This window comes from Oreochromis niloticus, linkage group LG15, assembly GCF_001858045.2.
Source record: "Oreochromis niloticus isolate F11D_XX linkage group LG15, O_niloticus_UMD_NMBU, whole genome shotgun sequence".
NCBI classification, from domain to species: domain Eukaryota; kingdom Metazoa; phylum Chordata; class Actinopteri; order Cichliformes; family Cichlidae; genus Oreochromis; species Oreochromis niloticus.
Window position 1 is genome coordinate 7221374 of NC_031980.2, and position 26143 is coordinate 7247516.

A 26143-nucleotide genomic window follows, 5' to 3' on the forward strand; every position below is an offset into this window, starting at 1 on the left:
TCATACACTTGAGGCCACTCTTAAGTGACTTTCTCCTTAGATCATGACCTCAGTCTGTGCACAGTGTTGGGTGGTCCAGCACTTTGAATGTTTGTATACAGACTGTCATGATGCGTAATGGGGCTTTTGTGTCATCCCTTGACTTTTCATGTAGCACCACTGAAGTTTTCACATTCACTTGGTGAATCAGCACAACATTTGGTAACGTTTTTGAAGATTGCTCACAGACTGTGGATTCCAGTGACAGTGGTGATCCTCTGACTTTAAGCGTCATGAGGTTTCCACATGGGGTTTTGAGTGAAATGACTCATCAGCTATTTTACCGATTAGCATTAAATGTTGTACACACATTCAAGGTGTGCAGAGGAGCGGAAACTTTGCCAAACCATTAACATCTGGTGCCATCATCAGGTCAAAATCATTACTTTGTCTGCTTTTACTGTTAAATAAACCTCAGAGCCATTGAACTAAGTTGGGGATGCTCTTATATCCGGTCAATAGCCTTTCCAATTACTGGTTTATCTTAAATCACGAGTGTGTTTAAATGCAGCCCCACAGAGTGGTAAGCATAGCTTTCATACTCTTATTTCTCTCACCATCCCTTGGTGAGGGAGAAGCAAAAGGCCAGTTACAAAGAAAGGCTGAGCAGAGCAGCAGAGGCCAAATATAGCCTGGAGTTGTGGCAGGGAAAATGGAGTGAGCACAAGAAAGGTATTTCTTAGAAAGCAACTTTAAACCTTCCTCGTTTCTTTTGGCATATCGGCGCCTTGTATTGATTTTTTATTTTTAAATCGCACTCCATCTTTTTTGCATATTTACTATTTTGGGGGTAAACTGGTTAAAATACATTTTAAAGATTCAGGAGAACCATGCAGCAGTGCGTTTAAGGGATTCCATCTGCCTTCGACCACATCCCTAAAACCTCTTTTCCCTGCAGACACTGGCGTGGCTGGGCAGAAACACAGATATTCAAACTCGCACACATACACTGACATTCATACATACAAAGAGGTAACCCAGTAATTAGAGGTACTGTAATTGTGACTTAGCATTGTAAACTGGCAGAGCAATGTTGCCAGGGAAGGTTTGTTGACTGTAGGATTATGACAGGGAACTTAAATGGTATGTGTTTATCTACATTCTGCAGTGGTGAGAGCTGCTGTCCAAAATATCCACCAGGTTCTCGGTAATGGAGCTGGCTGTAAAGTTTCACTGGTCATCCTAACCCCTTTAACTGGCACCTTCTCTGAGGCATTACTGCGTCAGTAGGAGAATATCAGATGTAAATATTACACTATGTCCTGCCCATCGCGCTTTTGATTGTATAACATTTGTTTGTGTTTTATACATTTACCTCAAGCCTTTGTCTACAGTAATGACAGGTTTGGTGTGGTAAGTGCAAATTCTTATAAGAACAATCCACAAAACACTTGTGAAGTTACAAGTCAAGAAAGCATTATGTTGGGCTCACCTCACTCATTCAGACAAATGGCTGTTTCCCACAGGGAAAACAGATTAAATTTGGAGATTGGAAACCTGGTGTTACGTTAATATAAAGGATAAGAGCTGGGGGGTTGGCATGTAGTGATTAAGCTTAAGTTTAAGATAAGTAATTGGCCAAGTTAATCCAAGGACTAGCTTGAAAGTTAAAAAAGAAAAAAAAAGGTGCCTCCTACCTTCATGGTACTGACCAGCAGTGTTGGGACTAACGAGTTATTAAGTAACGCGTTACAGTAACTACGTTATTATTGTGGTAACGAGCACGGTAACTAGTTATTATGCCAAAACCAGGAACGCGTTACTCGTTACTGGGATTTAGATAGGCTCGTTATTCGTTACTTTGTGTGGTGGCTATCGTGGAGCTTCCACAGATTCAGTAACATTAGCAAGTGGTGGAAGCCAGCAGGTGGATGAAGGAAAAGGGAGGCAAGAGGAGAGACCCGAAGCGGCCGCCGGTCCGAGTGTCAGGTGAACTGAACTTCAGGTAAGAAGTTATGACCTGAAGTCTATCTGGGTCAGATATAAACCAAGTTTAGGTGGAGTTTATTTTCGTTATGCTGACTTTTTCGTACTGGGTACTAGCTAGCATGACGGAGTTTCTATACAGCTGGGTGGGTGCTATGTTACTGATGTTGAACTTTATTTTGTTCATACGGTTAATTATTAGAGTTGCCAACCTCCTGTAAAAAACAGAATCGTCTCGCATTCAGAGAAAATATTACGCGTTTCGTATTGAGGTGAAAAGGAACACAGTTTGTCCCGGACTTCAGCTGGACTGAAAAAGACACAAAGCTGGAGTTATTCTGTGTTTACACTGCAGCTGCCTCTTCTCCTCTCATTCTCCCCCCTCCCTCTCCTGTTTCTACTTCAATTATGAAACTGATCAATGATCAGCTGATCGGCTTTTCTCTCTTGTTTATTTATCGCCCACTTTGTGTCAGAAAGAGGAAGCCAGCGGATGTCGCGCTAAACAACAGCAGCACGTTTAAGCTTGATCAGCTGTTGTTAGAATTTATTTAATATTAATTTCTAGTATCAGCTGATGTTTGCTGGAGCCACAGCTGTAAAAGCTGCTGGTCATGATATTGGTTTGGATATGTGGTGAGAGGGAAACATGAAGATGAAACCAGGAGATGTCCTTACTGAATCATCAGAGCTGAACAGGTGATGGAGAAACAGGTTTACCTGTTAGGTGACATGAATGAGTTGAAGGGAAGTTATGAATTGTTTCTGAGAGACAAATAACACCAGGATCCTTTTCTACGTAGCTGGCAGCTGGTAACTGTGCAGGGGCGGGTCTAGCAAAGTGTTGCCAGGGGTCCATGTAGGGCATTAACAGGGAAAGTGGGGCACAAGGAAATACTTTTCTTTCTTATTCTCATTTAAAATGTCTCGCTTTTAAAAAAATAATTATCTGAGTCTTACAACAAACAATTGATAGATTGATACATATATACCATCAGAACAGTGTACATCACTGTCACAACAGTGTTTATTTTCATTCAAAGGCTTTATGATTTTTCCTATAATGATGGGCCGGTCTCTAGTCAAAATCCCAGTCCAGCCCTGTATGCAGCTCATCTGCAGTCTGGTGTTGCCTACATCTTCCAATTCAGAAGGTAGAATTTCCGAGTTCTGAGTACAATCGAAAGCACCACGACTGCAGTTTTTGTGTTGGATGTAAAAAGCAGGCTAGAATCATGGCGGCGGTCAACGACGGTCCAGGTGTGGGATTTCTCTCGTGGAAATGTGCACATTATTTTTTCCTTTCTATTGGTAGGTGGCACAGTGCACTTGTGGCAAGTAAGCAAGCTAGAAGACTGGCAGTCTGGCTGGGTATCCAGTTACGGAAGCAACACATTAACAAGAGAATTCTGAATAAAACCAAAGTTACTTTCCCTAGTAACTAGTTACTCTGAAAGTAACGAGTAACTTGAAGTAACTGAGTTACTTTTGATAGAAGTAACTAGTAATGTAACTAAGTTACTAATTTAAAGTAACTTACCCAACACTGCTGACCAGTGACGAGAAACTTGAAGCACAAAATCAACAGATCCGCTGTATCATTGAATGAGCTTTTTATTTGAAAATCAGGTATTGTTTTTGTTTTGTTTGTGGGTTGTTTTTTTGGTTTTTTTTATCAGTATGTTTAGTTCAGTTGGCTTCCAAATTTAGCTCAACTTGAAAATTCTCATAAAGATGGATGTGTGGCGGACCACTAGAGGGCTCCACTCACACCCAGTGTTGAGGAAGTGTGTCGCTGTGTTTTGTGGCGCGATGTGTTCAGTTGATGTGAGAAGAGGAATAAAGCAGGAGTGATAACTAATAGCTCCGTGTCGTCTGTTTACCTCCACATTGGTGACCCCAGACTCGGAACATGCTACAGGTCGAGGATGATGCCGGCTCCGCTCTGGATGCATCAGCAGCCGCCGGTCCTCCGCCTCCTGCTGCAGCTGCGTTTGCTGTGGCGCTGAAGCTGCCGGACTTTTGGCTCCACGATCCCCCGTCGTGGTTCGTGCACATATTTATTATTGTGCTATCTACTGTACAATATAAAGCGCCTTGAGGCAACTTTTGTTGTGATTTGGTGCTATATAAATAAAATTGAATTGAATTGAATTGAATTGAATTGAGGCTCAGTTCACTCTTTGCGGCATCTCGGCTGACGACACGAAGTATCACCATGTGGTGGCCTCGCTCGACCCGCTAGCCACCCGTCGCGCGATGACCCTCCTCCCGGACCCACCTGCCCAAGGGAAATACGCCGCCCTTAAGGGGCTGCTGCTTCAGCGCTATGCCCTCTCTGACGCGGAGCGAGCCAAAAAGCTTCTCTCCCTCTCAGGCCTGGGTGGTGGCATGGCTCTGGAGCTCATGGAAAACATGTTGTCCTTACTCGGACCGGAGGACAGAGGATTCCTCTTCGCCCACCTCTTCCTCCGACAGCTACTGGCTGCTGTGAGAGCCGGCCTTGCCAACTCTCCGTTTCTGGCTGCAAGGGATTACCGCTCCCTGGCAGAGGAAGCGGATCGGATTCTTCTCGCTACCCGCACTTTTGACGTGCACGCTCTGGCTACGGAGCCGCCGCCGGCATCTCCACCTGCCTCCCCCGGAGCGTCAGATCCTTCACTGATGGCGGGGATCGCTACGCGACGGCACCGCGGGAAGAGCCTCTGCTTCTACCATCAGCGTTTTGGCGCGAGGGGCGTTGCTGTCTGTCACCTTGCTCTTTCCCGGCCCAGGGAAACGGACCCCCCAGCACGCCGTAGCGGCCGCAGACGCTGACGATACGGAAATGCTGCTCTTCATAGAGGACTCGCGCTTCGGAAGGTGTTTTCTGGTGGACTCTGGCTCACAGAAGAGCCTCCTTCCCCCGGCCGCCGCCGACAGGCTGGCAGCAGGCTGCGGACCACAGCTGGTTGCAGCTAATGGTTCTCCCATCACATCTTTCGGAGAAAGGTTGGTGACTGTTTGTTTCCATGGCCGGGATTTCCAGTGGAACTTTGTTGTCGCCGCTAGCTCAGTGCCTATCTTAGGCGCTGATTTTCTGTGTGCCCATGGACTGCTAGTCGATGTTGCTAACAGATTGATGCTCTCTCGTTTTCTTCGCTACCGTGTTTTACTCAGGCCGCCAAGCCCCTGATTCGGGCTAATGTAGTGACCTCCAGGGATGCCTTTCAGCGTTTGCTTTTGGAATTTCCATCACTGTCTGTCCCTAATTCTCTAACACGGTAACGAAGCACGGGGTTGAGCATTATATTCCCACAGTCGGGCCCCCGGTGTTCGCGCGTGCGCACCACCTCGATCCCGCGAAACTGTCCGTCACTCAGGAAGAGTTTGCAGCCATGGAGCGGCTTGGCATTGTACAGCGCTCGAACAGTGCCTGGGCCTCTCCACTTCACATGGTGTCCAAATTGGATGGTCGGTGGCGGCCATGCAGGGATTTTCGCCATTTAAATAACGCCACGGAGAACGATCGTTACCCCATCCCTCACATTCAGGATTTTTCCGCCCATCTCGCCAGGACCTCGATTTTTTCTAAAATTGACTTGGTGCGGGGGTATCACCAGGTTCCCATGCGCACCTAAAACAGCTGTCATTACCCCCTTTGGCTTGTTTGAGTTTTTGCGCATGCCGTTTGACTTGAAAGGTGCCGCCTAGACCTTTCAGCGGCTGATGGACTCTGTCTTGCGCGGGCTGCCTTTCATTTTCGTGTACCTGGATGATATATTGGTGGCCAGCTGCTCGGTGAGCCAGCACGAATCCCATTTGTGCCAGGTTTTTCAGCGTTTGGCAGAGCACGGCCTGATCATCAACCCCTCCAAGGGCCAGTTTGGGTTGCCTGTCCTGGATTTCCTCGGGCACCGCATTTCCGCTGACGGTGTGGTCCCGTTGCCAGACAGGGTCTGGGCCGTTTCGGCTTTTCTGCGTCCCACGTCGGTTAAAGCGTTGCAGGAGTTCTTGGGGATGATCAATTTTTACAACCGCTTTCTCCCCAGAGCTCCCCACCTGCTGCAGCCGCTCTACGCTGCCTTGAAAGGTAAAACAGCCAAAGATCCTGTTGACTGGCTCCCAGAATGCATCCAGGCGTTTTCCGCTGCCAAGTCTGCGCTGGCTAACGCCACCCTGCTCTCCCACCCGTTTCCGTTGGCGGAGATCGCGTTGACCACCAACGCATCCGACGTAGCAGTGGGTGCCGTGTTGGAACAGCGGGTTTCCGGTGTCTGGCAGCCGCTCGCCTTTTTCAGTCATACGCTCTGGGACGCCGAACGCAAGTACAGTGTTTTCGACAGGGAGTTGCTGGCCCTGCACCTCGCGACACGCCACTTTCGTTTTTTCCTCGAGGGTCGCAACTTTACCGCCTACGTTGACCACAAACCTTTGACCTTTGCCATATCCAAGGTCTCTGACCTATGAAGCGCACGCCAGCAGCGCCAGTTGGCAGCCATTTCGGAGTTTACGACAGACATTCAGCATGTGGCTGGTAAGTCCAATCACGTTGCTGACTGTCTGTCCCGCGTTTTGGTTTCCCCCGTGTATGTCGGCATAGACTACGCTGCCATGGCCGCTGAGCAACGTGCTGACCCAGACGTCCTTGCCCTTCAGTCAACAAAAACGGGCCTCATGCTGGAGGACACGCCTGTGTGGGCCGGCGGTCCGCACATTCTTTGCGACGTTTCCACCAGCCGCCCACGCCCAGTGGTCCCCCTTAACAGGCTTCCTTAACAGGTGGTAACTGGGTTGACCGTCTTCCGTGGGTTTTGCTGGGATTGCGCAACGCGGTTAAGGAAGACCTTGGGGCTTCCCCGGCTGAACTGGTCCTCGGCCAGCCCCTCCGGGTCCCCGGGGAATTCTTACCTGAGAGGTATATCTGTGCCAATATTTGATTTGGCACAGATACTTTTTATTCCAGGTCCCTTTCCTGATGCAATGCTTCCAGGGATTATTGTCTCCTCCCAGTCTTGAACCAGGGATCTTTTGCATGTGCAAATGTGTTAACCACTACTAGTATATTAAATTTAATTTAAAAAACAAACAAACAAACAAATAATCTGATAGCTGAGACTAGGAAATCAGAAAGACAGTTAAGAGGAATGTTTTCCATTTATTCTTAAACAGTAGCGTTGGATGTTTCAAGACCTTGGAGCATAAAAGGCTGATTTTACAAACTGATTCATAAATTATTCTTATGACTCTGGTTTTTGGTGTTGCTTTCTAATATTTGATCATGTCAAAATGCAATGCCTTACTTGAAAGCTGGTGGTTGGGAAATTATTAACAGTTACAGAAATGAGCCAATAAGCCACCTTGTTGCTCTCTCCTTGACAAAGTCTGATATGCTGTGTTTCAGCATAATACAGCTGTTGTCAATAAACCAAACCAACCCCCCCATAAACAAGTAAACTATGTGTCCTGGGAATTAATGCAATTTACATAGTGTCCTCCTATGTGACAAAAACAAGTTCTGCGTGTGTGTGTGTGTGTGTGTGTGCACGTGCTTGTGTGTGTGTATCTGTATGTGTGTGACGGGGGTAGGGAGTGAGAGACAGGTGGTTGTAATGACAAAGTCAAATATTTGACACTGCCTAATTACAAAGGCAGTCTTGTGACTGTGCAGTCATATTTTCCATAGGTGTTGAAAACAAGGCTTTTGTTCTCTCCGACTAAATGGTCTTAAACTACAGACATGAAAGTCTATGCTGTGCTATACTGGTCTGAAACGGCAGTAAACAGATAAAAATGAAACCATATATTCTTTTCTCAAATCTCTTTCTCTGGTACTTGTTTTCCAATTCCCACACACAAGCACAATAAATCCTCCCACAACACTATTTCCATTCATGCCCTTGCAAAATCCACATCATCAAAATCACACATTTCTACAGCTATTATTCCTTATTATGGCATTCTCAAACTCAAATTCCCATGTCCCAGATTTTCCCAGATCATTCACATGAGTGGCAGATCTGCAGATTTCTATCTTCTCCTCCTACTCTTTTTTCAGTTCTGCTCTCAATAAACAGTGGCTGCTTTTCAGGACTTCAAAGTCCTCAGAAAGGGGGGGTGAAAACAACATAAAGTACCAAGATGACAATTAGGGTGCAATGAAAGATCTTGGTTGGTTGCAACATAGTCAGAAGGTCAGCCACAGGTGATTTATGGGGCCTTGGAATGAAGACTATGATCGGGATATGGTATCCTGTGGTCAATCTATGTTTTTTATTTCTCTTCTTTCCAAGTTTTCCCTTTTGCGTTTGAGTGTCTAACAAAATGCCAAATTACAGGAGAGTGCTAACTTTCCCCAAAACAATAATTTCACATGCCGCCGTGCAGTTCTGATCTTTCATATTGTTGGCAGAGGGAAAAAGTGGACAAATGAGCTTAAAAAATTGCACTGCAGTTTTAAAGCGCTCACAAAAGGTTTGTTTTTGCAGTGTCATTCATCAGCCCAGCTACAGAGCATTGGAGACAAGGTCACAGCTAAAACTGACGTGACTCCAAATACCGGTCATTCATGTGCTTCTGTGAGTTCTGGAGGAACCACCTGAGTTATTTAGAATTATTTCCCCCGTCACTGGTCACTTAATACCCTACTGCCCCCCAGTGGTCATGGGGCAATTACAAATGACCTTGGGGGGGACATAAGTGCAGTGGCCCAGTTAAATGGAAGGATAAAACAGGATAAAATAAAGTACTTACAAAAACGTTTCAGTGTAATTGAATTGTGTGACTCTTCAAGTTGACACGTGAATTGAACTTTGTATTCTTAAGATTGCCTTTCCTCATTGCTCTGAAACAAGGTTGCAAACAAGATGAGGAAATAATTATACCAGAACACAGTAAATTAATGTGCAACAGAGATGATAACATGTTATAATCTTGCAAATTATTAGTGTGCTTCCTCAGGTCAGCAGCAGTCAAAGAACACAAGAAGCTTGAGATAAAGCAAATTGGATTGCGTCCCTGTTTGACTTAGTGCTACTATGTATGAGTCATTTATAGTGTTGTACGTGACAATGTTCACACATAACTATGACTTGACCCAAAATCTCAGTGTGACACAGAGCAGGGGACTTTTACGTCACAGTTTTGACAAGTAGTTCTTTTCTTCAACACACACAAAGCCTCAATTGTACTCATAATGGAGTGAAAGAACAGCTGCTCACATGTCAGCTCCAAGACTGGGAACCATGCTGCCTGGTGAAAAAGACCCTGTAGTGCAGGTGGTAGTGAGGCCCCCTGTGGGCATGTGGGCTGCACAGTACAGGTGGGTTCGTTGGTGCAATGCAGGTGCACATCAGCCCCTGCGGTGCCAGAAGGAATCTATCCAGTACGCCAGGTGCTTTCTGCACTCTGATCCTTGACTCTGACAGATTATAAATTTCAAGTGAAGCATCTTCCTTCTTTCTCTGCCATTTACAGTGTTAATTAATAACAGACGCAGATGATACTTTCACTCTCCTTGCCTGGAAAATCTAAATATTTAATGGCATTTCTACTTTAGCCCTCTCACAAGATCTTGGGGGGAAAAAAGCATAACCACTTATATAGACACATAAGTACACACTGCACAAACATTCACAGCAGCTCCATTAGACTAAACTGTGCCCAGTCCTGAAAGTTAATGTTTAGACGCACTATGCCTGCAGAGACATACACAGCAGGCAATGGGGGAGCTAGGCTGAAGGTCAGCTTCACATGTGTGATCTTTTTAAGTCAACAGTGAGCCAAATGACATGGATTTAAAGTCTGGGGGTGGGGTAGGTGGTGGTCGGGTGGCTCTTTGAAGAGTCTCTGCTGTGTGATCTTTTTGGGGCAACAGCAATCCAAATGGTATGAAGACAGATGTTGATAGACAATGTAGGTTAGCATATATTAAAGATATTTTTCTTAATAGCTATGCTCAAGAAATTGTAGGAAAGTCACGGTATCAGCTTAGTCTGATTCAAAATGATATTTGATCCAGTTTTAAGAAATTTTTTTTAAGTTAATTACATTTAAACCTTTTCACTGCTTCTCTGTTGTTGTTGTTTTGGAGGGACAGATCTAAGAGCGATTGTCACTGGTTAACAAGTTGTTATTGACTAAGTCTAAGAGAAAGTGGACCATATTACAACTGCTTTTCATACCTCGTGTGTGGGGGGTTTTCATTACCTGACAAAACTATTCCTTTAGGAACACTAACAATAACACACAATCAAAAACACCCCAATACATATAAAATGGTGTTCCTGGCAAACTTATCAAAAGCTAAAGTAGGATACTTTAGCTTTAAAGTAGGAGCTGACGTTTCCTATTCCTTCATCAAAGCTAAACGTGCTAGAAGTGTTACTAAAACTAATTCACACAGCACTATAACTCCTCTACATCACACATGTTGGCCAAGGTGTTTTAACTGCACAAACATGCAGGCCATAATTGATCTGAGAACAGTGAATGCAGAGTCAGTACCAGCTTGTCTAGCTTGTCTGTCTCTCATCAGTCACAAAAAAACATCATCTACACATGCACACACAAATAAATATAAATTTTAACTTAATTTAAACTTTTAAAAAGCTACTGCTTACCCAGCTTTTGTTAATGTGGAACAAACAGTCCCATGAAACCTACATACTCTACAGATCTCAGAGGAATTGAAGTTAAACCTGCTGCCAGAGACAATAGCCAATGGTGACCACAAGATAGTAGTATTTGAAAGGATTATATGAACCGGAAGTGAAAGAAGCTTTACTGCAGAGATATCATTTTCACCATCCATCCATCCATTCTCATGGGGCTGGAGCCTATCCCAGCTGTCATAGGACAAGAGGCAGAGTACACCCTGGACAGGTCGCCGGTGTATGGTGTAAAAACAATCAACATTATTACATCACACACCTTCAGATTAGCGCCCCTCTATATCCCTTAACCGGTGAAAAATAATTTCTTAATATTTGTTTTTAAACAGTTTTAATGTTTGGACATTGCATGGATGAACACCTGCTGGAAACAGTTTTTTCCTTCCTTTTTGTATTGTTAGTGCTGTTTGGAATTCTACAAACTTCTAAAAATGTTACATTTTTGACCATAAGAAAGGAGTCATTGTGTATTCACAACATCCGACATATATGATATAAGAGTTTTTTATGACTTTTTGCAGAATATGTAGTGGCTGTAAATAACTTTTATATGTATTTCCCTACACTTCCAAAATTGCTAGTTTTAGTAAAAGTAGCAATACCGGAGTATGAAATCTCTTCACTGCAAATACTAATGTTTTATTAGGAAATGATCAATCAAAGAATAAATGACAAAATAACTTTATTTATCAGAAAAATATTCCCCATCAAGGGAATGTTTAATGTACAAATTTATTTGAATAAGCTCAAATTACAGACCCATATTTTTTAAGTATATACATTTTTCTTAATCACACCTTAAATAAAAGGTTTGAGTCATTTGTGACGTGGTTAACTGTCAACATTACAAGAGAGATAAAAACATTATTGAAAAATGAAGGTAGGATATTAGCAAAATACCTGGTTAAAATTTGTACATTAAGTGAACCAAGTGATCTCTCACTGATCTCTAATCTGCACCTGTTCAGTTTGTCTGTTTCATTAGAGCAGATGTGGGACCAGTTTGTCTCTCTATCAACAGGGGTTTTACTGTTAATGAGTTATAAAAAAAATAATTAAAAAAAACTCTTCACACTAAACACTGACTGGCCACATCACATGTTGGCCAAGGTGGTTAGTCAGAGAAAATTTATCTGCAAAGATGATAATGCACAGAGGGGTCATTTACTTGCTAATGATAGCTCTGTTCCCACAAACAAGCAGATGGTAACTGATCTCAGAGCAGTGAAAGCAGAGCCAGTCACAGCTTGTTTTGCACAGTGACCTCCCATCAATCTCCACAATGCGCAAAGAACCAGAAAGGTTGCTGGCTTCTCATCTTGACAAGCTGAAGTCATCGTTAACAGGACACGGACAAGCCCAATAAGATACTGGCCACATACAGAATCCTAGTTAAGCAGAGTTAAGTCTGCTTCCAGAGAAAGAAGCCAATTTTGGCCACAAGATGGCAGTAATCTAAACGCTGGATGCAAATAGATGAGAAACTTTATGAAAGAGTGCTGCCTGAGATTTTAAAAAGTATGTTTAATTAATATGTGTTTTAAGGTTTCACTGGACAAGCACTACTTTCCTGACCGAATGCCACTAGAGCACTGGAGTAATGTAATGCATTACTATACTAAATTCATTAGAGTTAGAGTTACCAATCAAACAATCATGCCTTTACCTGCGTAACATAAGTTATTCAGTTATCTACAGAACTGGCTAATAAGGAAAAAAATCAAACATCAAACATTTCCTTCTGCTGCACACTAGAATCCCATACTGGCTTTTCTTCATTGGCATCCTGTCAAATCCCGAATTAAATTTAAGGTCGGTACATCCAGCCACAATCAGTTTCTGACTCCAGCTTGTCAGCCTGGTGAACCACTTGTCACATAACGCAAACAGGCTCTCCTCCACACCATCCTTATTTATAAAGTGCTTTACAAAACCAAACATTACAACAGGTGAACTTTGCAGTTTCACTCCCACTAGCCAAACAACGGGGAGCCACTCACTGCTAAAGAAACAGAATGTGAAAGTGGACAGTATACCCTAAGTTTGTTAACATAAAACTCATTGTTACAGACAGGAATAGCACAAAAGTAACAGATTTTTAGGTTTATTGTCCTTATTTTTTCCCTAAGTTATTGGTTCTGTTACTAGTTAGCTAACATAAACTAATGTAAGTCTATTGACAGCAACCAACCAACTCTGATGTAACGTTCCGTACTGACAGAAAACTTATGTTTTAAATCCAGCTACACAGACAGTGTTACATCCATGTCATGTTTTTGAGAGCAGGGCTTCATGGTGTATTTGGGGGTTTTTTTGGTTTTGTGTTTGAACCTAAAGAACTAAAATAAATATCTTGTGTCTGTCTTTATTAGGACAGGTGTTGGTGTGTTTGTAAGTAGGCTAAGTGTTAGCTCTTTCATTACAATAGATGCAACTGTGTGCATCTGTGTGCATGTGTGTTTCATTAGCTGCCAACTCTTCCAACACAATCTAGAATTAACCAACCAAACTTGGCACACATTTTAGCCCACTGAAGGTTCTTATCTAAATCAGATAGTATGATATGATCATGTTCCCTTGCAACTACCTAGAAATGGACTAAAATTACTTCTTTTTTGCCCTCATACAACAACTTGTGAAAGCATACTATCAATTTCATTTCACAATAACAACATCTCATTTATACCTTCAAAAGCTGAATTATACATAGTATAATATAATGTCATGTTGCCTAGCAACCACCTAGCAATGGGTTAAAATGACCCATTTTTTGCATTTATGCACCTACAACACCTTATAAACGCATCGTATCATTTTCATTTCATAGCCAACAGTATGAAAAGACCAAACAATACGAGCATGTACTACATTGAATCTCAGGCCATGAGAAATGCAAAGTAATGTCATGGTTAGAGCAATGAATGACTTTCTACAGAGAGTAAATAAATTATTAAAGGGAATGATCAGTGTGTAATATATTATCATTCTACTTTTTTTTTTTTTCCAGAAACTGAATATTTTTAGTAATTTAAAAAAGGATCCAATCCATTGTTGATAAGAATAGCCATTGTGTTGTTGCATCTTTTATTGCTTACAGAAGCAATCAAGCTTATTGGATATCTCAAATTATGAGTGATGAGCAACAACCTTCTCATGACCTCTTCAGGACACCCTTACTTGGAAAAGGGATAGTTTATAGCAGTGCTACTGTGTAAATAAATGACAGATTGTCAGGTCAGCAGGCAACAATTGGTCCTGGTAACAAGCAGCCCAACAAGCTAAAGGAGAGGGGATGACAATCACGAAGGCCAATCAGCTGAAGAATCCACCAGTATAAAAAAAGAGAAAGTTTAAATGCTGACAGACACAAACAAAAATAGCACAGAAAATCATGCACATGGACATTCACAGTTCAGACTGAAGGTTAGAAGAGAAGCATTGTTGACCGATCACGTCTCTATTTTTATTCCCACCGCCCCCGAGAAACGCACACCCGCACATGACTTCTTTTTGCCAACTAATCTGTTCAAAGTTTCTACAGCATCATGCTGCGTTTTATTACAGGGCTTTACTCCAAAATAGCCCCATTATCAGCAGCAGCTCAAATAGCATCATGTTACCTAACAAATTGTTGCTGTGTGAATACATATCAGATATCACCTGGAAATCTGTCAGACCTCTTTAATGTGACCCTATCTAAATACACACATGCAAACTCACAAGAATTCCACTTGATCTTTCCAGTCTCTTCCAGCCGTTCTACTTGAAGCCGGTTTGGACTAAACCCAGCAGCTGGAAGACTGTGCTCAGCCCCAGCACACCAGCCAGCCAGACTGACTGAGTTTTATTCTGCTGCTCAGAAAGGCATCAGGATCTGAAACCTCACACAGTGTATAAACCGAGGGACTGGAATGACCACACACACCTTTATAAATGTAAATGTGATCCAGGATATACAGTAGATGATTTGTGTGTTCAGCAAAAGGAGCAAGTGGGAGAAAATTAGAGGTTAAGTGTGTGAATGTGAGTTCAAAGTCAAGAAGGAGAGATATAAAGTTAAAGGGAAAGAATGAGATCATGACTCTGTGTATGTGTGTGTGTGTGTGTGTAAGAGAGAAGCAGAGTGAGCGGTATTGGCCACGGTCTGACTTTGACCTACACAGACTGCCAGTGAGAAAGCAGCTGACAGTCTGTCCAGTTGGCATGCGCGCAGTGCTTCGGCAACGTGCAGCCTGCCTCGTACACAGAAACTGTTACCGAGCGCGTCTGTTACTGAGTCAACAGCAGCCACTGGTGGACGAATTCAGACATTCATTCATAAAAAATTATGACTACATAGTCTCGTGATTACATCTAGAAGTATGGAAATCTACACTGTGATGAGGCATAGATGAATCAGTTGTCTGCTTTATAACTATTTCAGACATAACACATGAAGCAATTATGCACATACGCATTTCCTGAAGATATTGGCTATACATGTCTTGGAAATACACCGGCACATATATGGACACATTCTGGCTCCAGCTGGAAAAACAGAGTCTCCATACAGTCAGCAGCACATCCTTTGCTATAAAAGTCATAAAGGCAGAACAGGGCAGAACAATCTCCACCGGGAATCCAAACTCATACTAATTTAATGGTTGACTACTTTTGGTCTAAAGGTGGAGGCAGATCAAAGTGTTTTTTTCTGGGGCAAGAACACTGTGCTATGCTTTATGAGGGACACAGAGACCAACACAACCATATAATGTAAGCCATTGTGACCAGAGCTGGAGGTATCTGGTCTTTGAGTAATGCATGAGCAAGTAAAAGTAGGAGGAACAAGGACGTCAAAGCGGTACCAGAGGCAGGAGTGGGATTGCAACACTGTTAAGTAATACCTTTCAAGCTTTCCATGATTGCCTAAAATAAAACCCGGGTGTCCAGTCTGGGCTCCAGGAAATGTCCACCGACAGGAAATGACGAATAAATGGTCACTGTAACCAAAAACTCTTGTCTAAACATTAAAACGTAAGAAGGCAGCCTGGTGATGTGGACTAGAGCTCTCTCTGGGTTTGAAAAAGATGGTAAGGCAGCAAATTTGCAGACTTTTTTTGGTGTCTGCAACAACAACAACAGCTTAATAATCTTTTAATACACTCAGCTGTTATAGTTAGTCAGCTTTAAGAGACTACCTCAACAGCAAATGAGAAAGAAAGCTAAAGACAAGAAGATGTGTTTTCCCTGTGCCCCTTTTTTTCCTAATGTGAGTAAAGGATGAATAGTTGTTAGTCGTTTTATATGCACACAATGAAAATCAGACTTTATGCATGAAATTAAGGTTTCAGGTCCATCATATTTTTCTAATTATTCACCTTCTTTTCATAACTCCATCACATTAATGCTGTTATTATTTACATGTCTGGTGATTTAAAAAAAATAACAGGGGCATGTTTAATTTAAAATGGCCACAGGAGCCAATAAAAAAGGCATAACACCATGATGAATGGAGAGGGAGAATGTAACAATGTATAGCACCTTTTCTGAATTGGATCGAACGACAGCGTGGTGATGTCAGGAGTCAGCCACCAGCCAAGCAGACTGGCAGCATGAGATGGGGTGATGATGTCATCAGGCTAATCTGAGATGCACGATGGCAGTGTTTCTGTCTCTGTGCACACAAATCGTACTCGCTGTCTCTGCTTCTCTAGAAAACGGCAGGTTTTTGTGTCAGCGCGCAGGCAGGAATGTGTTAGGTAACAGGGCAGACACAAAAGAGCCACAGCATGATCACTTTCTTTTTCTGTAGCAGCACCTATTACGTTTTGAGCATGTGGCCCCCTTTGAGACCTTATATGTATTCTGACCTATATCCAAACTCCCATCTGCATGCCGTTTGTCCCGGCGCGGTCGTCAAATACCCCTTCATCTGTGTTGGATTTTGGAGGCGCAAGGCAGAGAGTGTGACTAGCAGCAGGACGGAGATGAGCGTGATGGTGGAAGAGGAGGGGGGGGGGGGGACCCAGAGAATTGAATCAGGGCTGTTGGTGTTGTGGGGGCACAAAGATGAGAGTGGTAACTGCGTCTCTGCAGCTGTGGCCTACGTGAGCATCGGCAGGAACGCTCTCCTCGTCTCAGCCCCCTCCCTCACTCATTCCCTCGCTCTCTTTCTCTCTCTCATCTCTCCCATTCGCCCCCTCCTCTGCTCATTTGCACTTTCAAATAGACTTTTGAGAGGCCCCCCCCCCTTCCGCCTATGCCCAAATCCTTCTTGCTCTGTTCTCTCATTCTCTCTATCATCCAACTCCCTTCTTTCACAGAAAAACTGCAGGGACCCGGACAGTGAGAGATGCCATGCTCTGCCAGCTAAAGGATATCTGAGATGACTGAATGGGGAAGAACAGAAGACAATGATCCGCTTTCCCACACGGATGCAACAGCACAGACGTACACAAAGCCAATCTAGCCTGAACTGACCTAAAGGGGAGGTGTGTGTGTGTGTGTCACCGTCATTCATTTCAATGCACACGCAGCAGCATGCATGCCAATGCCCACAGTCATGTGACTACTTCAGTATCTTGAATCGGTGGGCAAACACTGGCTTTAAGGCCAAGGTCAGAGGTGATACGCGCAAGATTGAGCTGAATGAGCCAAGTGGGAGGAGGAGGAGAGAAGGGAGGAGCAAAGATGAGGAGACAGAATGAATACAATGAAGGAATTAACGGATGATGCTCACTGGAAGAATTCAAGGACAAAATAAAGTATGAAATAAGTTAATACATTGTAGTACAAGTGTCCATATTAGAGAAGGTGACGTCAGAGAGGAAAGCATAATCGAGAGAAAAAGGACAAAGCAGAATGGGCTGATTGTCCTTGCACTGTTAAGCAGGTGCACTTTTTGGCAGTGGCTAGAAGGCCGAGACAGACTGAAGAGCAGTGCTGACCTCTGCTGGCTGCATATAGGGTTGACTCTGAGTGTATGTTAGCTAAATTATGGGTTTTTCTTTGTATGTTCGGTGCCTTTGTCTGCCAAGCAAATCTGTGGGTTACATTTCTGTATATAGGTACCAAACCACAAGGGGGTCCTTGAGTGATCATTTATTAATTCAGAGTTAAAGAGACTTCATGTTGCTAACTATATTAGACCATAGGCTAGCAAAATGCACAAGTGTAGATTAGAGCTCTTTTGTTTTTAATGATCCACAGTATTGGAGGGCTTGTCAAACATTCGGCCTGGGAGCCAGAACCAGGAGCGTCCAATTTAGCCCACGGCATGGCTTTGGAAAATGTGACAAATGCAAAGAAGGAAGGCACAAATTTACACATTTAACTAGTTTTGACAGTTTTGCAGCATTCTTACTGACAAAGACATGTTTGCCTAACATGCTACACCAAAATAAGTAAAAAGATAAACCATTAATTATAGAGATGGACATTTTTTATGTTGATATTCCATTAAATAACAAAAAAATGTTACTAGTTAATATAGAAATGTATCTTTTCAAAGCTGGTCCACAGTAAAAATGACATTTTCTCCCTGTCAGTTAACAGTGATGTAATTACTTCACAAATACTTGACATTGTCTTTTTTGTATTTCTAAAATTTAAGCCCAAAGCATCGCACTGGGAGCTTTCTTTGACTTACTACAACGGTGTTTAATTTATAAAGTGTAAAAAATACTAAGATGTAACAATGAACTTGTATTTCTTTTACTTGAGACATTTCAGGGTTTAAACTTCTTTATATTGAAAGAAAGAGGAACAATTTAAAGTTTTTTTGTTTTGCTTGTTTCTAAGTTAATGGGAAAATGGGTAAATTTTAACCCATTAATGCCCAATGTATCATATTATATTCAGTTTTTTATGATGTTTTGAGACTTTAACATCAGTGGGATATTTTTCCCCCTGCAAAATGTTAATGAATTGCATAATAAAGTTAAGCATTTTTTTTTAAACGCAAGAGTTAGCAATAGGAAAAAAATAAAAAGTCATATATGGAAAGGAAAATTGAATTTTTTTTTAAACAAATATGTCAGTTGGTTCAATAAACTCTTTCTGGCAATCACTTCATAGCTCAGGCTTTAAGGGTATATAAAATGATTTTAACAGCCCTGCTTTAGATAACAGTAGAGTGAAAGTGCTTTCAATACCAAGAACTACAAGTGTCTTGATGACAGGGGGTTTCTTTAATATATAAAAATAAACCAACAAAAAAGAAATTTTATAGAAAACAGAACTGGAACTAAACTGACCTTAAGAGATGTCACTTTGCAACAAAGAACTGGGAAGTGAAAGCTAAAAGTGAAAAACATCTTAGTACCTTTGAAAAAGCTTGTAGGAGCTGGCTGGAACCCATATTACTCATATGCTAATAAATGGATGTATAGTGCAAAAATCAAAGCACTCTGCTGCACATGTTTGTATGGACTATGTAGTTCAATGTAGCATGTAGTCACTGAAAGGAAACCCGAAGAATTGAAATACAGCGTTTCCATTTATTTAGAGAATTTGATGATAAATTGTTTACTTAGGTCACATAAAAACATATAAATCATTAATGAGTTTTTTCTGAAACTTTTTTCCACTTTAGTCTCTCTGAGCTGACAAAGACTGTTCTCTATTAAAAACCAAAATCTAAGAGAAGTGAAGACCTCTCAGTCACAGTGCCAATCTGGGATCAGTGATTGTGCTATATCTCAGATAAAATTTTAAAATCATCAGCTATCATTACTGTTGAGCACAGAAACTCTTGTTGCCCAGTTACTTTCAAGTGAAGATTCAGCTGGAGATGGCATCAACAAGAGCACATTTGTGCCATATACAGATGCAAAGTGGATGTCCCTGAGTTTCAAGCATGTTCTTACTTGGAAGAGGCACTTGTAAAACACAGTGCAGAGCTACGCGCCTGCACCTGTGCTTAGACAGGAATAAATCATTCGATCATCAAGACATTACTACTGAGACAAAAGACAAAAACTTAAGGATTAGAAAGTGGGGTCTGTGAGTGATCAGAGGAAAACCCGTGGAATGGCATTTTCCTCACGATCATCATAGACACGACCATGGAGCGTGCCCCCTTGATAGAACTGGCGGAGGTTGAATTTGGCAGGTGCAGAGACGTACCACATCACCACCCCTGTGGGGTTCACTGACACTACAAATTCGGTGGAGTCTTTGAGCGATGCGGCCTCATCTGTGAAGACATTGAAAACCTACAAAGAAGACGGGAAACAGAAGTGAATTTCTCTAGCAAGTATAAAGACAGACATCTTGCTGATAGAACACTTTTGGTCTCAGTGGGAAACCTTTGGTCAGATTTAGCTAGTTTCTCATCATGTGTTCCTTAAAGATCTGTTCTAAGTCCCTTATTGTTCTCATTGTATATAGAATAGAATAGAATAGAATAGAATAGAATTCAACTTTATTGTCATTGCACATGCACAGGTACAGGGCAACGAAATGCAGTTTGCATCCATCCAGAAGTGCTTTAGTGATATAGATATATTACAATATATATTAGCAATAATATAGATGTGTAAGTATATTACAGAAATGGGTCTATTATGGTATGTTATAATGTACACGGTATGAAGTATGTTGTGAATATTCTATAACTATAGGTATGTACAGGCTGTAGTGAGTACAAGCTATGTACAGGATATGAACAGGATATAAATATGAAAAACTATACAGAATATGAAATAAATAACTTTACAGAAATCTGGCCAATATGGCCTACCACTAGGCCATATTAGTAGTAATATCCATTTCCTATCATCTGTATGCAGATGATATTCAACTGTACCTTTCTTTTAAACCTTATGAATTGGATAAACTATCCATTCTAATGGACTGTCTTAAGGAAATTAATGGTTGGATGGCAAACAATTTTCTGCAGCTTAATACAGACAAGATAGATAGTTTAATTCTGGCTCCAGAGAGCATTAAGCCCCAAATTAGACAATGTTTGGGACCTTTCTCATCCACTGTAAAACCTCTGAATCTTGGGTTAATTTTTTACCAATCTTTTGATGCCCACATCAAGTCTTTGACCACCTCTTTGCTTTCTTCACTTAAGAAATATCACTAAACTCAGGACTGTTGTCTCTCAGGGTGAATTGGAGATGCTTGATGCCTTCGTCTCCTCCCAATTAGCCTGTTGTAATACCCCTTTTCCTTGTCTGTCAAAGGCTTCTATAAATCGCCTTCAAGCTGTCCAAAATGCTGCGGCAAGGCTTTTAACTCGCAAATCTTGCTAAAGAGTCTGCACTGGCTTCCAGTTAGTTTCAGATTTCAATTTAACATCTTGACTCGTACTGTCATGGCCTTACGAGGTGAGGCCCCCACTTATATTGTCAAGCTACTTCACGCCAATTCTCCAAACTGGATCCTTAGGTACACTGATAGTGGTCTACTGGGGATTCTACACAACCAAACAGGATTATGCCTTCCAAACCTTAGCGCCAAAGGTATGGATCTCTCTCTTTCACTCTCTCAGAGTGATACGGATACTAATATGTGCTCAAATATATAAAAGCTATATTTAAAGGTCCAATATTCCGATATATCTGTCAGTATTTTTTTGTCTTCGAGACTTCCAAACAAAGAAGTTGTAGAGTGCCCCCTGGTGGATAAATTATTCAGACAGCAATCATAACAGGGTTGAAGGGTGTTTCTCCACTCTCTTTTCCTAATTTTCATTCATCAGCCATTATAATGCTGACACCAATTACTAATACCGGTCGATAATATTGCCCGCTAATAAATGGTTTCGACTCTACTTCAAATTGTAGAATAATAATGTTCAGAAAACTGAATTTGTAAAGTGGCAGGGAACAGATGTGCAACTGGTGTATTATGGCTGAATTCCAAATCTCCAGGCAGAGGGAAAGGAACTGCCCAGGGATTATACACAATATACACAGATGAAAGCCATCTCCACATTACACACATAATATCTTCTCCAGACTAGAAACCCATGCGATGAAGCCCAGAAACACAATTCTTGGTCTGTTGTTAAATCTTGTTAATGTTAACGCATATATACCACACTGACAAAACTTTTGTCAGTGTGGTGTATGTAAAGGCCCAGCATTACTACATCTTCTTTACCTTTTAGTGTGACTGCATTTGCAGGATTTTTTTTATCGTGTTCAGCTTAAAGGGATTTGATACAAAACATACTCACAATGTTTTGTTGTTTTAGTCGTTCGATTGATATCCTAAAAGACCTACAACACATATGTTTCCATAATACCGACACCAGTTAAGCTCGCACAACTGCCCTGACCTGCTGCAGCAGTTTCAGCACCAGCGTGAGTGACTGTGCAATTTTTCTGTGCTCAGTGTGAAATAAGAACTGGAGCCTGCACTTGTATGACATCCAGCTTGTCATCCTGACAGCCCCTTTTTTGTGTTCTCTTCCAGTATGACTCATTGGACCAGTGCCTGAGTTCCAGTGCTCCAACCATAATAACTACACCTGCTTTAAACGAGAAGCCTGACTGTCACCCAGAGCCGCTCTGATTTCATGTCACCAGCCTGCCCCTGTGATCCGTCCTTGTGTATGATGAGCTGGACTTGCAGTTGATACTTTGTTGCTGTGTAGCTTGTTTCTTGGTTGTCGTGTGAGACACTCGCCACACCCTGGAGACTGGGCCAGGTGTTAGCTTCCACATGTCACACCACCCCAACTGATCACAGATCAGGAGTTGCTCTACGTGGATGATTTTGGTAGGTTAGTGCAGCACATGATTTAATTTTATTCACGTAATCCTAATAAAAGACTGAGTCATGTACCATGCTATAACGCTATAATATTTGAAAAGATTTCAATCTTTTGTTTGTTTGTTTCTTGGATTTTTTTGTTTTGTTTTCTCTAGTGCCGTTTTACATTGTTAACCTTGAAACTTTAAAAACAGGAAAGTCTGAGTCAACCTTGCTTGCTAAAATTACCTCCCTCACCCCTAGTGAACCAGGTCGAAACACGATACACATCCCTCCTAAGTCTATAAACACATACCTTGTAGCTGCCTGTGGTGTAGTTGAGTTTGCTGAGGGAAGTCGTGTAGCGATAGGGCATGTCTGTACGACGGCTGAAGAACAATAAAGCGCTGGCATTCTTTGACAGGGGGCGCCAGAACACTTCAATGCCACTTTTCTCCTGGGAGAAAGAAAAAATGTGAACAATGAAACAAAAAACAATGCACAAAAGTCCACAAAAAGAGTCTTTTTTAAAAAAAATTGTATCTACTAAATTGTGCTTCACCTTCACAATCCGTCTTCCCTGGATACCCAGGGCATCCTGGTTGATGCTGATGGCCATTTTGTTCCGCAGGATGCTCTGGGCACCGCTGGAGATGGTGCGGAGGTCGTTAGACATGAAAAGAGGAGCCGCCATGATCGCCCAGAGAGCCATCTGAGAACGAGACTGTTCCATGCTGAGGCCAAAGTCGCCAATAATCAGCTGTGAAGATTAAAAATTTTCACACCAAAGAATTAAATTGGAGGCTGTAGTCTCTAGTACATGTAATCTCTCTTTCAGTATGGAGGTGTAGCTGAATGATTTGTGCAGAACAAATATATATATGTAGAGCACTGAAGAGGCTTAAACAAATCGTAAATATAGACCTATATAAAATCCTGTTATTAACATATAAAGCTCTACATAGACAGGCTCCTGCTTATATAGCAGAGTTTCTGTGACTGTATCACTGTAGCCAGCCTCTCTGGTCTTCTAACCAGCATCTCCACCTGCCCCTCGCTCTGATTTTTAAACCAGAGGTGATCGTGCTTGTGAGGTAATTGCGTCCAAACTGTGGAATGGCCTTCCTCAGTCTAACAGGCCAGCTGATTCGGTGGTTTGTTTTAAACAACTTCTGAAAACCCGTTTTAGTAGGTGAGCTTTTAATTTGGAATGAATGTCTAATCATATGGTAGATTTTGTGTTTGTTCATGTGTCTGTAAGTGAAACATGTATATGTGGCTTTTCTATTGTTTATGCTATTCTATAAAGCACTTTATAACTATCATCATCATTATTATTATTATTATTATTATTATTATTATTATAAATATGTTTATATTTGGGGAAAACAGTACAAATTTCAATTAAACAAACCATATCAGGGTCGTTCCACCTTCCGGGTCCTGCTGCAGGTGTCAGGACGTCCTGGTTTTCAAAGAACCAGTCAACAATGTTCAGTACACTGTCCCAAGAGTCCTGGATGTCACCATAGTTACGCCACAGGTTGCAGATCTCACCCAGCTGAGTGTAATTTACCTAAAAACACACATCAGTTTCATATAGTGAAGAAGCAAATACTAAGATTCCCTTTTTTAAGTATTAGAACAGGATTCGCATAAAACATCAAAAAGTATTTTGGATTTTAATTGTACCTTAGGTGGCAGCCCACCCTGGTAGGCAGGCCAGCTGCAGGAATAGCCAATGGGACGCCCTGTAGCATTTAAAGCCTTTGACATGAGAGGGTAACCTGTTGAAGATAGTGAACAGGAGATCTAAAACGAGGTCCCAATCAGCAATATCTTAATATCCACACAGAAAAGGTTCAGTCTTGTGTTTTTACCCTGCTCTTGCTCCGTGGCATTAGAGTAACAGCCGTCATATTTAAACATATCCACCTCCCAGTCTGCAAATGTCTGAGCATCTAATTCGATCTTATCCAGCGGGGTGCCAGGGTAGCCCCCACATGTGAGTTTGCCCATGTCCCCATAGATGCCCAGCTTTAGGCCTCTGTCATGCAAGTAGCGTGCCAGCTTCTGGATTCCTCCTGGAAACCTGAAAGAGTAATATCAAACACACATGTTTAAAAATGCCTTCAGTTTTAATTTTGCAACCACAGTATGATTTTTTTTTTTTTTTATCCTGTAACCCAATTTCCTTTTGCACTTTCCAGGGAAGTGAAAATTCATATTTGTGCTGACACTAAAACACCTGCTATGAATCTACTGAGTACTGTGTTTTGTTATTCATGTGATTGTATGACTGTCACACTACTTCACTGGGTGTAGGCCAATAACAGATATATGTTTACAATGGTCTTTGTGCTCACACAGCAAATACTGCACCTCTTAGGATCAGGCTGCAGCCGTCCCTGATCGTCTCTTTGTTTGGAAGACCAGCAGTCATCTATGTTCACGTAGACGTAGCCGAGTTCCTTCCAGCCATCCTCTGCAAGTCTGTCTGCCATGTCCATGAACAGATTCTCACTGGAAGAAGGACAAAGATGTTTCATAACGGTCTCAATCGCATTCCTATTTATGCTGATACTTCATTTGAAGATAAGAGTGTAAAGAGCACTACCATATCTCTTACATATGCAGTTCAAGCCAACTGCTTCTACTGGCTTTCTTAAAAAATATCCTGTCATTATATCTCTCTAAAACTGAGACTAGACCATTATTGTTATAACACCTAAATACCTATTAAGGTTTTAATACAATCAAGCCTGGTGGTACACATACAAAATTTTGGCTTACCTGATGCAGTTCTTGGGGTCGTTTTCACAGTCAATATCACATCGGTATCGTTCCCATGCCAACCACCCCATGGGAGGGGTCCTCATCAGTCCATTGTCAAGGGCCAAAGTGGTCCCAGTGAGCGCAAAGGCAAAAAAGAACACTGCAAAATGCATTTCTGCAAATACAAAATTACAAGTTGAATCAGATGTCAGTGCAGTGTGTCAAAGACGAGCCAGAAGAGTACGTCCAGAAGACTAAATAGCAAAATACAGGTTAATGATTGCAGCACCTGACGAATAATCACCTGACATGGGTGTGAACGTAAAACAACCTGCTCGGTGACTTACCAGTGAAATAGACTGATTGTGTCAGATGATCAAATGAAAAGCCGATGCTTATATAAAGGATATTCTGCTAAATAAAATTTATAATATAAAAGTTGTTCGCAACATGATTGCCATCTGGTTCTTGTAAATACACAACACTCGATCTCAAGCGAGTTTTTTGTATTATGAACACTAACTTGACGGTAGCTTATTATTTAAAAATAATCTGGCATAGATAACAATTATTCTAGCAATTTAAAACGCAGGAAATTTAAATACACTTTTAATGATTTAAATGAAGGGGTTTGCTGAATACATGCATGAAATGAAAAGCTGAACTCACTGAAGTCCGATCACGGCTCTTGGAAATTGAAAGCTAGAAAGAGCAAATAAGACCAAGGGCTCAGCCTCCTGCAGTCCGATTCTGTGCCCTTGTCTCCGGTCTTCCCCTCACTTCTTTAAATAAATGCTGTGATAAAAGAAAATCTGCTCGGTCCTACTGTAGGGGAATATACAAAAAAGTACACATGACAAGGAAGTGGGAGCCACGTGACAAAGGAGCCCTATCAGCTGACCACAAAGCAGGAAGCAATGGTGAAAAAAACCGCCGGGGAGACCGTTGATTACGGTTTATTTACTACAGTTTTGTAGCTAATTTGATCTAATAAACACCTTTTCCAATATCGAACTGTTTATGTTTAATGAGGTCATGTTAAATGTGATAAAATCATTCATACA

The 26143-nt window shown here is 41.8% G+C and overlaps 1 protein-coding gene and 1 long non-coding RNA gene across 2 annotated transcripts; one reads left to right on the forward strand and one right to left on the reverse strand.

The window, feature by feature from the left end:
- The first annotated feature begins 11367 nt into the window (after window positions 1-11367).
- Window positions 11368-22394, forward strand: LOC102081139 (uncharacterized). The gene is made up of 3 exons (XR_265888.4): window positions 11368-15685; window positions 16919-17086; window positions 22026-22394. It is a non-coding gene; the product is annotated as an uncharacterized LOC102081139 (long non-coding RNA).
- On the reverse strand, window positions 18766-25959 carry naga (N-acetylgalactosaminidase, alpha). The gene is made up of 9 exons (XM_003440817.5): window positions 25749-25959; window positions 25098-25254; window positions 24687-24827; window positions 24185-24396; window positions 23997-24091; window positions 23719-23880; window positions 22867-23064; window positions 22621-22761; window positions 18766-19810 (listed from the first exon to the last, which is right to left on the reverse strand). The coding sequence occupies exons 2-9, from the start codon at window positions 25250-25252 to the stop codon at window positions 19607-19609; spliced, it is 1308 nt and encodes a 435-aa protein (XP_003440865.1). The 5' UTR covers window positions 25253-25254; window positions 25749-25959; the 3' UTR covers window positions 18766-19606.
- Window positions 25960-26143: the final 184 nt, after the last annotated feature.